This window comes from Salvelinus namaycush, chromosome 18, assembly GCF_016432855.1.
Source record: "Salvelinus namaycush isolate Seneca chromosome 18, SaNama_1.0, whole genome shotgun sequence".
NCBI lineage: Eukaryota > Metazoa > Chordata > Actinopteri > Salmoniformes > Salmonidae > Salvelinus > Salvelinus namaycush.
Window position 1 is genome coordinate 10,416,741 of NC_052324.1, and position 13,767 is coordinate 10,430,507.

A 13,767-nucleotide genomic window follows, 5' to 3' on the forward strand; every position below is an offset into this window, starting at 1 on the left:
GACAGCTGAAGAACACTTTTAGGTTCTAGATAGCTCCTTTTTTTCTAAGGGTGTTTTCACACTTGGTCCCTTTCAGACAATTTTTTTTAACTCAGTGCAGTTCGCTTAATGGAACTCAGACCCCGGAATAGAGCCCCCAAAGCGAACCAAACTGAGACCATCTCAAGAGGTGGTCTGAGTTCAGTCCGCTTCAATTCAGCGGTCCGGTTCCCTTTTTTAGGGCAATATGAACACAAAGCTCCCCAGGTTCGCTTGTCGTTATTCCCGCACCACACACTAGACTACTGCAACACCGTTTCCCCTGCCATAACCCCTCCACATTGGTGCTACAAACGAGAGAAGATGATGATGTGCAGGTTCGGAGCAAAAAAGTTGTGCTGTTTTTGGATATTGAGTAGCGGTTGCCAAGGATGCACAGAAATTCCAAAATATGTGTGGAGTTTTCAATTTAGATTGTCTGTTTTCATAATGTGGTCTATTGGCTAAGAGAACTTCATGTGCTGTTTCATAGAATGAGGGGTTTGAATAGTGTGAGAAGAAAACAACATATTTGGTGAGAATCACAGCATAAGGTACAAAATCTATTCTAGCTCAAAATGTAAGTACAGTATCTAGCTGTCTGATAACATGTTCTGATGGAATGGCTTGTCCTGCACTTTGTAAAAACCCAGAGTGCATTGAGTGAATGCTGTAAAAAGATCTTGTTTCTTTTCTAAACATAGCAATGTGAATTCAAGGAGGACTCGGATCACAAAAATAGATGACGTAAACTGGCAAAAGAGTTGAGTCCTCGTTCAAAGGCAAGGGCGGCGTGAAAACAAAGAGAACTGGGTTATTTCGCCTTTTTTTTACCCCAGAGTTCTCTTTAAAGAGGACTGAGATCAGTTATTTTAAAGAGGACTATATGTGAAAACACCCTAAGAGTGTACTACTGAAACAACTTGAATAAAGTAACCCCAGCCTAAATGATCCAACTGAGATTATTCATGTGGTATGACAGAGGATATTGGCGGGTAATGTGTCAATGTACAGGTAACATGAAGATGCATTACCTTATCATCATGTCATTTATATGGGAATGGCTGACAGCGTTTCTGTTATTATGTCTTGAGGGTGAAATGAGTGTGCAAACTTTCAGATAGCACAAAATAAGTTGTGTTTGTGTCGAGCCGCAAAGACACTGTTGTTGCAAACACAACGGTGTAGCGGGTTGGGTTTACATTAAACATGGCCTGTCAGAATGTGTTTACTGAGAAAGTCATTCTGGACAGAAAGTTCTGCATGTCACATTTTAACCCCCCCCCCCCCCCCCCCCTCCAATCCCTCCCTCCCACCCCTCTCTCTCAGGAATGTAAATTTGGTCTTCGATAATAAATAGACTGAGGCAGTGAGAAGTGCGTAGACTGAGTATACTACTATTTGATTTTCAGCTGAACACATACAACAGATACTGAGTCCCTGATGCTGACTGTATTTGTTCACAGGGGATGATGGAGAGGGTACGATCGTGTTTATTATTTACAGAGCTAATAGAGAAACTGTTAATGAATTAGACCACTCGCTTAACGCTGGGTGTAGCTTTTTGTGTGGCTCTTTTGCTGTTAACTAATTGCCCATAGACTTAATGGTAACCAGGGGACTTTTCATAAAAAATATGGGAAAGAAAAAAGGAGAACAGCAGACAAAACTGCAACTGAAACAAAATAATTGAGATGAATAATGAATTACTGATATCTTAGGCAACCTCCTGGGCTCCAAAAACAAATTGTGATACCAGTGTGCTAAAATGTCAACATTTTTATTGATGAGATGGATATGGAGCCACGGCAAACCCACTTTGATGTGTGGGTCTTTAGGTTTTGTGTTTTACCCCGTCCAGTAACTCATTGCCAGCGGTTGGGCCTAATTAGCAACTACACCCTATGGCAGATACAGTACCTCCCTCTAAAACAGATCAATACATTTAAACAAGCCTTCTCTGCCGTATGTAGGAACGCTGTTCACAAACCATCTACCAAAATGTATAGTGAACAAAAATATAAACGCAACATGTAAAGTTTTGGTCCCATGTTTCATGTGCTGGTATAAAAGAACCCAGAAATGTTCCATACGCACAAAAAGCTTTTTTCTCTCAAATGTTGTGCACAAATTTGTTTACATCCCTTTTAGTGAGCATTTCTCTTTTGCCAAGATAATTAATCCACTGGACAGGTGTGACATATCAAGTAGCTGTTTAAACAGCATGATCATTACAGCACCTTGTGCTGGGGACAATAAAATGCCACTCTAAAATGTGCAGTTTTGTCACACAACACAATGCAACAGATGTCTAAAGTTTTGAAGGAGCGTGCAATTGGCATGCTGAGTGCAGGAATGTCCAACAGAGTTGTTGCCAGAGAATTGAATGTCTTTTCTCTACCATAAGCCACGGCCAATGTTGTTTTAGAGAATATTGGCAGTACGTCCAACCGGCCTCACAACCGCAGACACGTGTTACCATGCCAGCTCAGGACCTCCACATCCAGCTTCTTCACCTGTGGGATCGTCTGAGGAGGGGAGGGTGGTTCTGAGAAGTATTTATGTCTGTAATAAAGCCCTTTTGTGGGGGAAAACTCATTCTGATTGGCTGTGCCTGGCTCTCCAGTGGGTGGACCTATGCCCTCCAAGGCCCACCCATGGCTACACCCCTGCCCATTCTGGTGAAATCCATAGATTATGGCCTAATTATGGCCTAGTTGCGTTTATATTTTTGTTCAGTATAGTTGTAATCGTTACAACAGAAATATAAGATAAACCAATGGGAAGGCTAGATTACTCATAACCAGAAGCAGCAGAGTTTTCATAACTATTGTAATATTAATGATTGAAAAAGGAAAGTCCTCATCAATCAATTAAAATTGCTGTGTCACCCTTAGCCTTTCAAGCCTACTGTGGGGGGTGTATATTTACTACAATAATGTACAGTAAGAGTCACATAATTAAAAGAGAAAATATTTTGTCAAGTCAATGCATGATAAATGACCAATAAGTCATTATTGGTCACATTTTAAGATGTACATAATGGAGTACAATCTAAGGGCTTTAAAGTTATTGTGTATTTATATGCTGCTTTTCTTGACAAGGGTTCACTTAAAGAGAATGTCAATCTTGAAGTAACTTTCCTTGTTCAATAAAAGATACATACATTTAATTAGGTTGCAGAAGAAAACTCACCTGCTCCTAAGCATCAAATCAATCACCTTGTTGAGCAACTAGTTGATGAAAGATGATAGAGATAGATGGCCATCTAGTGGCCACCAATAAACCAAGTGGATATAACAAAAGGAATATTAATAGGTTGTGGTAGAGTTGCTTTTGGAGATAACTTCAAATGGGCATAATAGATACAGTACATACAGTTGAAGTCAGAAGTTTACATACACTAAGTTGACTGTGCCTTTAAACAGCTTGGAAAATTCCAGAAAATTATGTCATGGCTTTAGAAGCTTCTGATAGACTAATTGACATAATTTGAGTCAATTGGAGGTGTACCTGTGGATGTATTTCAAGGCCTACCTTCAAACTCAGTGCCTCTTTGCTTGACATCATGGGAAAATCAGAGGAAATAACCTGAAAGGCTGCTCAGCAAGGAAGAAGCCACTACTCCAAAACCGCCATAAAAAAAGCCAGACTACGGTTTGCAACTGCACATGGGGACAAAGATCGAACCATTTGGAGAAATGTCCTCTGGTCTGATGAAACAAAAATATAACTGTTTGCCATAATGACCATCGTTATTTTTGGAGGAAAAAGGGGGATGCTTGCAAGTCGAAGAACACCATCCCAACCGTGAAGCACGGGGGTGGCAGCATCATGTTGTGGGGTGCTTTCCTGCAGGAGGGACTGGTGCACTTCACAAAATAGATGACATCATGAGGAATGGAAAATGATGTGGATATATTGAAGCAACATCTCAAGACATCAGTCAGGAAGTTAAAGCTTGGTCGCAAATGGGTCTTCCAAATGGACAATGACCCCAAGCATACTTCTAAATTTGTGGCAAAATGGCTTAAGGACAATAATGTCAAGGTATTGGAGTGGCAATCACAAAGCCCTGACCTCAATCCTATAGAAAATGTGTGGGCAGAACTGAAAAGCGTGTGCAAGCAAGGAGGCCTACAAACCTGATTCAGTTACACCAGCTCTGTTAGGAGGAATGGGCCAAAATTCACCCAACTTATTGTGGGAAGCTTGTGGAAGGCTACCCGAAACGTTTGACCCAAGTTAAACAATTTAAAGGCAATGCTACCAAATACTAATTGAGTGTATGTAAACTTCTGACCCACTGGGAATGCGATGAAAGAAACAAAAGCTGAAATAAATCATTCTCTCTACTATTATTCTGACATTTCACATTCTTAAAATAAAGTGGTGATCCTAACTGACCTGAAACAGGGAATTTTTACTGGGATTAAATGTCAGGAAATGTGAAAAACTGAGTTTAAATGTATTTGGCTAAGGTGTATGTAAACTTCCGACTTCAACTGTATGTTTCCCTGAGCCGAGGTAGTGCACCCCTAGTCTGGCTAACACCTAACTCTTGAAGGCCTCCTGACTTCAGAGTCTGGAATGGCTCTTTAATGTTGGCACAATGCGTTGATAATGACGAGGCTGTGCTTTTACTAGATGATTCTCATCTGTATCTTTCTCACTCAAACACCCACATACATAGCCACACTCAGCCCCCGAACGCCACTCCCTTCCATTACAATGGTCGTATTTTCAAATCCAAACAATGCGAGGTCTCAACCCCCGAAGGAAAAAAAAAAACATTTGAGAAACCAATCAAACGCGTCGCACAATTTCTCAGCGAATATTATATTAAAAACAGCCTCCTTTCCGGACCAGTGTGGTCACAGCTCTCCCTGCGCTGTGAGGCACTTGGGTCGCGTCAGCCATGCTAGTGCATCCCTGCCCAACCATCCTGAAGTCTCTTCAATTATTAACTTTATTGAAAGGCACAATCTGTCAGATTTCCTGCTGACTTCTATTTAAATCAAATAAAAACAAATTTTATTTGTCACATGCGCCGAATACAACAGCTATAGACCCTACAGTGAAATGCTTACTTACAAGCCCTTAACCAGCAATGCAGTTTTAAGAAAATATCTATGAAAATGTAAAACAAAAATAAAATGAAGAGATCAGAAGAACAAATAATTAAAGAGCAGCAGTAAATAACAATAGCTGGGCTATATACAGGGGGCACCGGTGTCGAGGTAATTGAGGTAACGGCTTGATCTGTTTCACCTGTCCTTGTGCTTGTCTCCACCCCCTCCAGGTTTCGCCCATCTTCCCTATTATTCCGCTGTGTTTTTATACCTGTGTTCTCTGTCTGTTTGTTGCCAGTTCGCCTTGTTCGTTCAAGCTAACCAGTGTTGTATCCTGTCAGCTCCTATCGTTTCCCAGCTTCTCTTTCCTCGTCCTCCTGTTTTTTGACCTTTGCCTGTCTTGACCCTGTACCCGCCCGCCTGACCCTGAGCCTGCCTGCCGTCCTGTATCTTTGCACCACCTCTGGATTACTGAACTCTGCCTGTCCCTGACCCTGAGTCCACCTGCCGTCCTGTACCTTTGCCTTACCCTGGCTTTTCGACCCCTGCTTGCCTTGACCTGTCTTTGCCTGCCCCTGTTGCCACAATAAACAGTGTTACTTCGACAGTCTGCATCTGGGTCTTACCTTGATTCTTGATAGTAATATGTACATGTTGGTAGAGTTATGTAGGTAGAGGGGGGGGGCAATGCAAATAGTCTGGGTAGCCATTTGATTAGCTGTTCAGGAGTCTTATGGCTTGGGGGTACAAGCTATTTAGGAGCCTCTTGGACCTAGACTTGGCACTCCGGTACCGCTTGCCGTGCGGTAGCAGAGAGAACAGTCTATGACTAGGGTGGCTGGAGTCTTTGATCATTTTTAGGGCCTTCCTATGACACCACCTGATATATGGAGCTCCTGGATGGCAGGAAGCTTGGCCCCGGTGATGTACTGGGCCGTACGCACTACCATCTGTAGTGCTTTGAGGTTGGATGCCGAGCAGTTGCCATACCAGGCAGTGATGCAACCGGTCAGGATGCTCTAGATGGGGCAGCTGTAAAAGCTTTTGAGAATCTGAGGACCCCTGCCAAAACTTTTCAGTCTCCTGAGGGGGAATATGTTCGGTTGTGCCCTCTTCACTACTGTCTTGGTGTGCTTTGACCATGTTAGTTTGTTGGTGATGTGGACGCCAAAGAACTTGAAGCTCTCAACCTGCTCCACTACAGCCCCATCAATGAGAATGGGGGCATGCTCGGTTCTGCTTTTCCTGTAGTCCACAATCATCTCCTTTGTCTTGATTGCGTTGAGGGAGAGGTTGTTGTCCTTGCACCACACGGTCAGGTCTCCCTATAGGCTGTCTCATCTTTGTCTGTGATCAGGCCTTCCACTGTTGTCATCAGCAATCTTAATGATGGTGTTGGAGTCGTGCCTGGCCGTGCAGTCATAAGTGAACGGGGAGTACAGGAGGGGACTGAGCACGCACCCCTGAGGGGCCCCCGTGTTGAGGATCAGCGTGGCAGATGTGTTGCTACCTACCCGTATCACCTGGTGGAGGCCCGTCAGGAAGTCCAGGATCCAGTTGCAGAGGGAGGTCTTTAGTCCCAAGGTCCTTAGCTTAGTAATGAGCTTTGAGGGCACTATGGTGTTGAACGCTGAGCTGTAGTCAATGAATAGCATTCTCACATAGGTGTTCCTTTTGTCCAGGTGTGAAAGAGCAGTGTGGAGTGCAATACAGATTGCATGATCTGTGGATCTGTTGGTGTGGTATGCAAACTGGAGTGGGTCTAGGGTTTCTGGGCTAATGGTGTTGATGTGAGCCATGACCAGCCTTTCAAAGCATTTCCTGGCTACAGACGTGAGTGCTACAGGTTGGTAGTAATTTAGGCAGGTTACCTTCGTGTCCTTGAGCACAGTGACTATGGTTGGTCTGCTTGAAACATGTTGGTATTACAAACTCAGACAGGGAGAGGTTGAAAATGTCAGTGAAGACACTTGCCAGTTGGTCAGCCCATTTCTGTTAATAATATGCCCTGTGATTTTTTATTTGATCACCAAAATGTATTAGGAATGTGTTACCTTTTCATATACCAAAATCCAAAGTTGTGTAACCATGATTTCTAGACTTATTAGTCACCTCTTCTGTAGGGCCTGTAGGAATTTGATGAAGTCCACGAAGCATATTGCATGTAACAAACAGTTACATGACCAACAGTCATGCAAGTTCATGGTTCCGACATTTTCAGACTACTAAAGAGTTACAGCAAGTCGCAAAGAAAACAGGAGCTGCCTCCAATATTCCAACACAATTTCAACTTCAACATTTCAACAGCATCAAATTAGCTTAGTCTAATACAGTTACAACTAAAAGATACCAAAAACAATTTAGTCCAATCAACGTAAGCTAAATATGATGCGGCTGTCCATGGTTCTGATTTGTGTGTGTGTGTGTGTGTGTGTGTGTGTGTGTGTGTGTGTGTGTGTGTGTGTGTGTGTGTGTGTGTGTGTGTGTGTGTGTGTGTGTGTGTGTGTGTTGTGCAAGTAGAAAAAACATGTTGACTGACTCTACTTGTAGAGAAATGCCAATGCCATCCTCCTCTCTTCCATCCTGTGTAGCTCAGTTGGTAGAGCATGGTGTTTGTAATGAATGCCAGGGTAGCAGGTCTGATTCCCGGAGCCACCCATACGTAAAATGTATGCCCATATGACTGTAAATTGCTTTGGATAAAAGCATCTGCTAAGTGACATATATTATGTTGATTAAATGGTCTATGACTGTCATACAGTACACACTTTTATTTTTTGTTGTCCTAGGCTACCTGGCTAAAATGCTCGCTCGCAAGCCTAACTTCATTTCATGGACAACGTTAGCTAGTTAACATTAGACTTCTACATCCTCTCAGTCCAGGGGCACAAAGTATGAATGTATGGTTGGATCAGAATCGTCATTATAATCATTGGCCAGTACGGAGATAAGTAAAACCACACACTAAGTCCAAATCCCTATCTCCATTCATGGCTAATTTAGGAAACAGACCATTTTAGCTAGCTAGTTAGCCACCGTAGGACAACAACACAACAAGATGCAACAATTCAAGTTGTTTCTGTCAATGACATATTGCTCTTGATGCGATGTGATGGAGTGAAGCCTAATCCAAACTGGCGTTCCTTTACACAGTTGAGCTGAATCTTTTTAGCTCAATGCTGATTGGCTATTACTTTCTACTTTTTTTCTCAAGCGAGGCCAAATGCTCGCTGGCTTCCCTTGCATTCAATGCTATTGGCGGCAACAATGTCATACTGTTTATGACCAGACAGCATCAGATAGATGGCCTACACATACAGAAACAGAGGAGCGCTGTTTCGCTCAGTTTGATACTTTTTCCAGTGAGATACATTCAGCCTCATGCAAATTGAAGGAATCTTTTGAAAACACAGAGACCAAAGATAAATTATTTTATAAATATGTTTTATTTGTTTTTGGGGGAGGCCTGGCATCCCTTGGCATCCATGAATACATGCCACTGCAATTAGCTACTGTTTTTGAATAATATGGGCTGCATACTCCACTAAAACCATAATATGTACTATTTTTATTTTCTCTCGTATTTCCTATACTGAACCATGTATAATTAAAAAAGAGAGTCAATAACGTCTCTCCCTCTCTCTCTTGAATCTGATTAGTCTAGCTAAATCCATCACCTGAGGGCACACCTTTCCGTCCCGTGCGCCCACATTTCTTAATTCCAGCCGCAAGAGGGAGGTGTTGATTGTGATACAGCACCGAGTTGTCTGCTGCTAGTCTACCCATCATCATCATCATCATCATCGGGGTCTGGCTGGCTGTTGTATTTGCGTCGGAACGGTCCGAGCTAAAGTGCTTTGGCTAAAGGATGTGAGATTAAAAGAGAGTAAACGGACAACATACCTCCCTGGATTTCATTTGTTTAACGTTACCGTCTCTGCTTCGAAATGTCGGGAAAAATAGAGAGTAAGCAAGGTAAGCTCGTCTAGACTGGACTAGCTAGATAAATAGCTAACGTTAGCTAGCTGTTAGTCTGGGGTTTGTCTGCCCCCTCTTGTAGCCAGAAATGCGGCCAGCCAGTGTGGTTTGGTCTAGTTGTGGATCAAAGGCCGATTCTAACACCAAACTTCCACATTGTTGCGGTAACAGTAGCTAGCTGGCTATCTACTACATAGTCAATATTTGCTAAACATTCAATCAGTGTTTAACTACCTAGTGAGTTGTTATTGTTGTTGTTAGTTAGCGAGCCAGATAATATTTGATTTCTAGCTAGAGTGCGCTAGAATTTGATAGATTTGCTATCTACATGCTAGGCTAACTAGCTAACGTTATTGAAATGGAAAACATTTAGGTAGCTAACTAATGTTAGCTAGCGATTTTCATAACTTGTGTTATAGCTAGCTACAATGTTGCAATATAGCTAGCTATATTCGGGTTATATTAGTCAAGTTAGCTAGCTAACGCTAGCTGCCTTTTTTTCTGAAAAGATGGTGACGAATTTAACGTTATAGAATATGACTAGCTACTGTAGGTAACTATAGTACAGTCAGCTGTAGCCCGAATAGAATGTTGTCTTGACCGTAACAGTACTAAACTTTCGTTAAGTAGCTAACTACTTTAGCTACATCCTAACGTAGTTTGCTAATCCACGTTACTTTTAAAATGCACAGTGACAGTTGTCGTCATTCATTCTAGGATACGTGGTGGGGTCTAGCTAGGTACTGTAAATTAGTAGGCTAACGTTAGTACAGTAACCTTAGTGTTTTTTCCATCCCTATGATTTTTATAGGCAATAATGGTAACGTACTAATCTGGGTTGGTAATATTACAGTACCTCATGCACCACCTGCACTGACTTTACTAATCAGGCACTAGCTATTCGAGGAGAATGACAAGTACTTTGTCTAATTCACTGTGTTTGAGTTTCCCCCTTAGCTTGGGTTCTCGAACTATTGTGAGTCATGGCTAGTTCTCTATATCACGGAACACTGAAAACCTCCTTTGACTGGAGAGTCTCTTCCTCAGTCAAGTGTCCCCATCTGTTGCCACTTGTACCATGTATGTTTTCTAGCTATGTATTTTGTGAGTTGTCACTAGAGAGCTAGTTGAGACTGCTATGGACGGGAGTCAAGCCAATCCATCTTTTTTTGCAACCTTGGAATGAATTTGGTATGTTTGTTACTCATACCTGATTTGTCCAAGTACAGTGTATTCGAAAAGTATTCAGACCCCTTGACTTTTCCCCATATTTGTTACGTTATAGCCTTATTCTAAAATTGATGAAAATCTACACTCAATACCCCATAATGACAAAGAAAAAACAGACATTTTTGCACTTTTATAAAAATTTAATGTAAATATCACATTCACATAAGTATTCAGACCCTTTACTCAGTACTTTGTTGAAGCACCTTTGCCAGTGATTACAGCCTTGAGTCTTCTTGGGTATGATGATATAAGCTTGGCACACCTGTATTTGGGGAGTTTCTCACATTCTTCTCTGCAGATCCTCTCATGCACTGTCAGGTTTGATAGGACAGCTATTTTCAGGTTTTTCCAGAGTTGTTCGATCGTGTTCAAGTCCGGGCTTTGGCTAGGTCACTCAAGGGCATTCAGAGACTTGTCCCGTAGTCACTCCTGCATTGTCTTGGCTGTGTGCTTAGGGTTGTTGTCCTGTTAGGCGAACATTGGCCCCAGCTTTGGAGCATGTTTTCATCAAGGATCTCTCTGTACTTTACTCTGTTCATTTTTTTCCTCTATCCTGACTAGTCTCCCAGTCCCTGCTGCTGAAAAACACCGCCACTGCATGATGCTGCCACCACAATGCTTCACAGTAGGGATGATGCCAGGTTTCCTCCAGACGTCAAGTTTGGCATTCAGGCCAAAGAGTTCAACCTTGGTTTCATCAGACCAGAGAATCTTGTTTCTCATGGTCAGAGTTCTTTAGGTGCCTTTTGGCAAACTTCAAGCGGACTGTTATGTGCCTTCTTTTACTGCTTCCATCTGGCTACTCTGATTAGTGGAGTGCTGCAGAGATGGTTGTCCATCTGGAAGGTTCTCCCATCTCCACAGAGGAACTCTGGAGCTCTGGCAGAGTAAGCATCAGGTTCTTGGTCACCTCCCTGACCAAGGCTCTTCTCCCCTGATTGCTCAGTTTGTCCAGGTGGTCAGCTCTAGGTGGTTCCAAACTTCTTCCGTTTAAGAATGATGGAGGCCACTGTATTCTTGGGGACCTTCAATGCTGTAGACATTTTTTTGTACCCTTTCCCAGAGCTGTGCCTAGACACAATCCTGTCTAGGAGCTCTACAGACAATTCCTTTGACCTCATGGCTTGGTTTTTGCTTTGACTTGCACAGTCAACTGTGGGACCTTATATAGACATGTGTGTGCCTTTCCAAATCATGTCCAATCCATTGAATTTACCACCGGTGGAATCCAGTCAAGTTGTAGAAACATCTCAGGGATGATCAATGGAAACAGGATGCACCTGAGCTCAATTTCGATTCTCATAGCAAAGGGTCTGAATACTTATGCAAATAAGGTATTTCTGTTTTGCAAACATTTCTAAAAACCTGTTTTCGCTTTGTCATTATGGGGTATTGTGTGTTGATTGATGGGGGAAAACTTTAGAATAAGGCCTAACGTAACAATGTGGAAAAAGTCAAGGGGTCTGAATACTTTCCGAATGCACTGTATGTCCCACCCCTAAGTATGTCCAACTTACAGTATGCCCTACTCAGTCTATTTCCCTGGTTTGTTTTTGCACTAAAATATCTGTCTCTGGTTATGAATGGATTGAAAATATGCTCCTGGTGTATCTTTTCCGTAATGGTTTAGTAGTGAGACTGAGAAGCCTTCATGCAGCAATATGCCCAAGTCGAGCCATTGCCTCCCAATCAAAAGAGATTCTGCTACTACTCTCATTGGAAGCTCGGATTCCACACTATGCTATAATTTGTGGTTTTGTGGAAACAAGCAAGTAGCATCATGGAATTCTAGAGATGTTGTCCCAATACGAGTTTCAAAGGTGTTGCAGCCTAATTAAAACAAACTCTGTGGTGTAGTAGCCTACAGATGGGGTCTGATTTTAAAGAGCTGGGTGTTTGTCCAATGGAGGTTGTAACTCATGAGCCATGGGAAAAGGTTTAGGCTAGTGTAAGCAAGTGGAGCAGCAAGTGTCCTTTCTCCCCTACAAGTGGCCAGCAGATCCGACCCGCTTGCTTACAGCTCCACTAGGGTCGGACATGCTTCCTGTTTAAGACCACCCCCCGTAAGCGGCCCGAGATATGGTTCGGGAAACATACCTGTATCCAGGATGAGAAATGGCCATTAATGGGCCAATCAGTTTCTTTGTTGTTCAACGTGACATTCCATAATGGCTGCTGTGGCTACTGCTAGCTAGCATGAGGATGAAAAAGGTTGTTTACTGAAACTAGCAGGAGTTCAATCTTCTCGGTGTAACAGTTGGGATAATGGGACAATTCAGAGTACAGCGTATTTCTCATCCCTGGATTGATGTATGTTTTTTCCGAGCCATATATTGCGCTGGCTCCGCGTTGTCGTAATCTACCCAAGAAGCCTGTCCGACCCCAGTGCAGCTGTAAGCAAGTGGGTCGGATCTGCTGGCTACCCTACAAGATGCTATTGTATTTGCTACTGTGTGTACTACTGGAAAATTTCACAGTAACGGAATTACGCTTTGCTAGTTTTTTTCCACTCTAAAATGTATACCAAACAAAAACCATGATTTCAAAGTTTAACAAACCATACAACTCTATGCACAAGGATTACTTTTAACAATTTCTGCTGAAAAATGTACAAAAACTAAGTTGGTGAAAGAACTGTGCAGATGCATACTTTGGTAACAGAATTACTGTAAAATCTCCCACAGATTTTTATGTGGCCACGTTTTCCAATAACTCTGTAAACTTCTTACGGCTGAAATCCCGTTAACGGGATCGATATGACAACAGCCAGTGAAAGTGCAGGGCGCCAAATTCAAACAACAGAAATCTCATAATGAAAATTCCTCAAACATACAAGTATTATACACCATTTTAAAGATAAACTTGTTGTTAATCCCACCACAGTGTCCGAATTCAATAAGGCTTTACGACGAAAGCATACCATGCGATTATGTTAGGTCAGCACCTAGTCACAGAAAAACACAGCCATTTTTCCAGCCAAAGAGAGGAGTCACAAAAATCAGAAATGGAGATAAAATGAATCACTAACCTTTGATGATCTTCATCAGATGACACTCATAGGACTTCATGTTACACAATACATGTATGTTTTGTTCGATAAAGCTCATATTTATATCCAAAAATCTCAGTTTACATTGGCGCGTTATGTTCAGTAATGTTTTGCTTCCAAAACATCCGGTGATTTTGCAGAGAGCCACATCAATTTACAGAAAACTCTATAATAATAAACATTGATAAAAGATACAAGTGTTATGCATGGAATTATAGATACACTTATCCTTAATGCAACTGCTGTGTCAGATTTCAAAAAAGCTTTACGGAAAAAGCACACCATGCAATAATCTGAGTACAGCGCTCAGAGACCAAAACAAGCCATACAGATACCCGCCATGTTGTGGAGTCAACAGAAGTCAGAAATAGCATTATAAATATTCCCTTACCTTTGATGATCTTCATCAGAATGCACTCC

The 13,767-nt window shown here is 42.2% G+C and overlaps 1 protein-coding gene across 1 annotated transcript in view; it reads left to right on the top strand.

Moving 5' to 3' along the window:
* Positions 1-8,894: 8,894 nt before the first annotated feature.
* Positions 8,895-13,767, top strand: part of LOC120063060 (rap guanine nucleotide exchange factor 1-like) — a 57,237-nt gene continuing 52,364 nt past the window's right edge. The window contains exon 1 of the mRNA XM_039013187.1: positions 8,895-9,065. Coding sequence (XP_038869115.1) covers positions 9,038-9,065 — 28 coding nt within the window. The 5' untranslated portion in view covers positions 8,895-9,037. The remainder of the gene's footprint in view (positions 9,066-13,767) is intronic.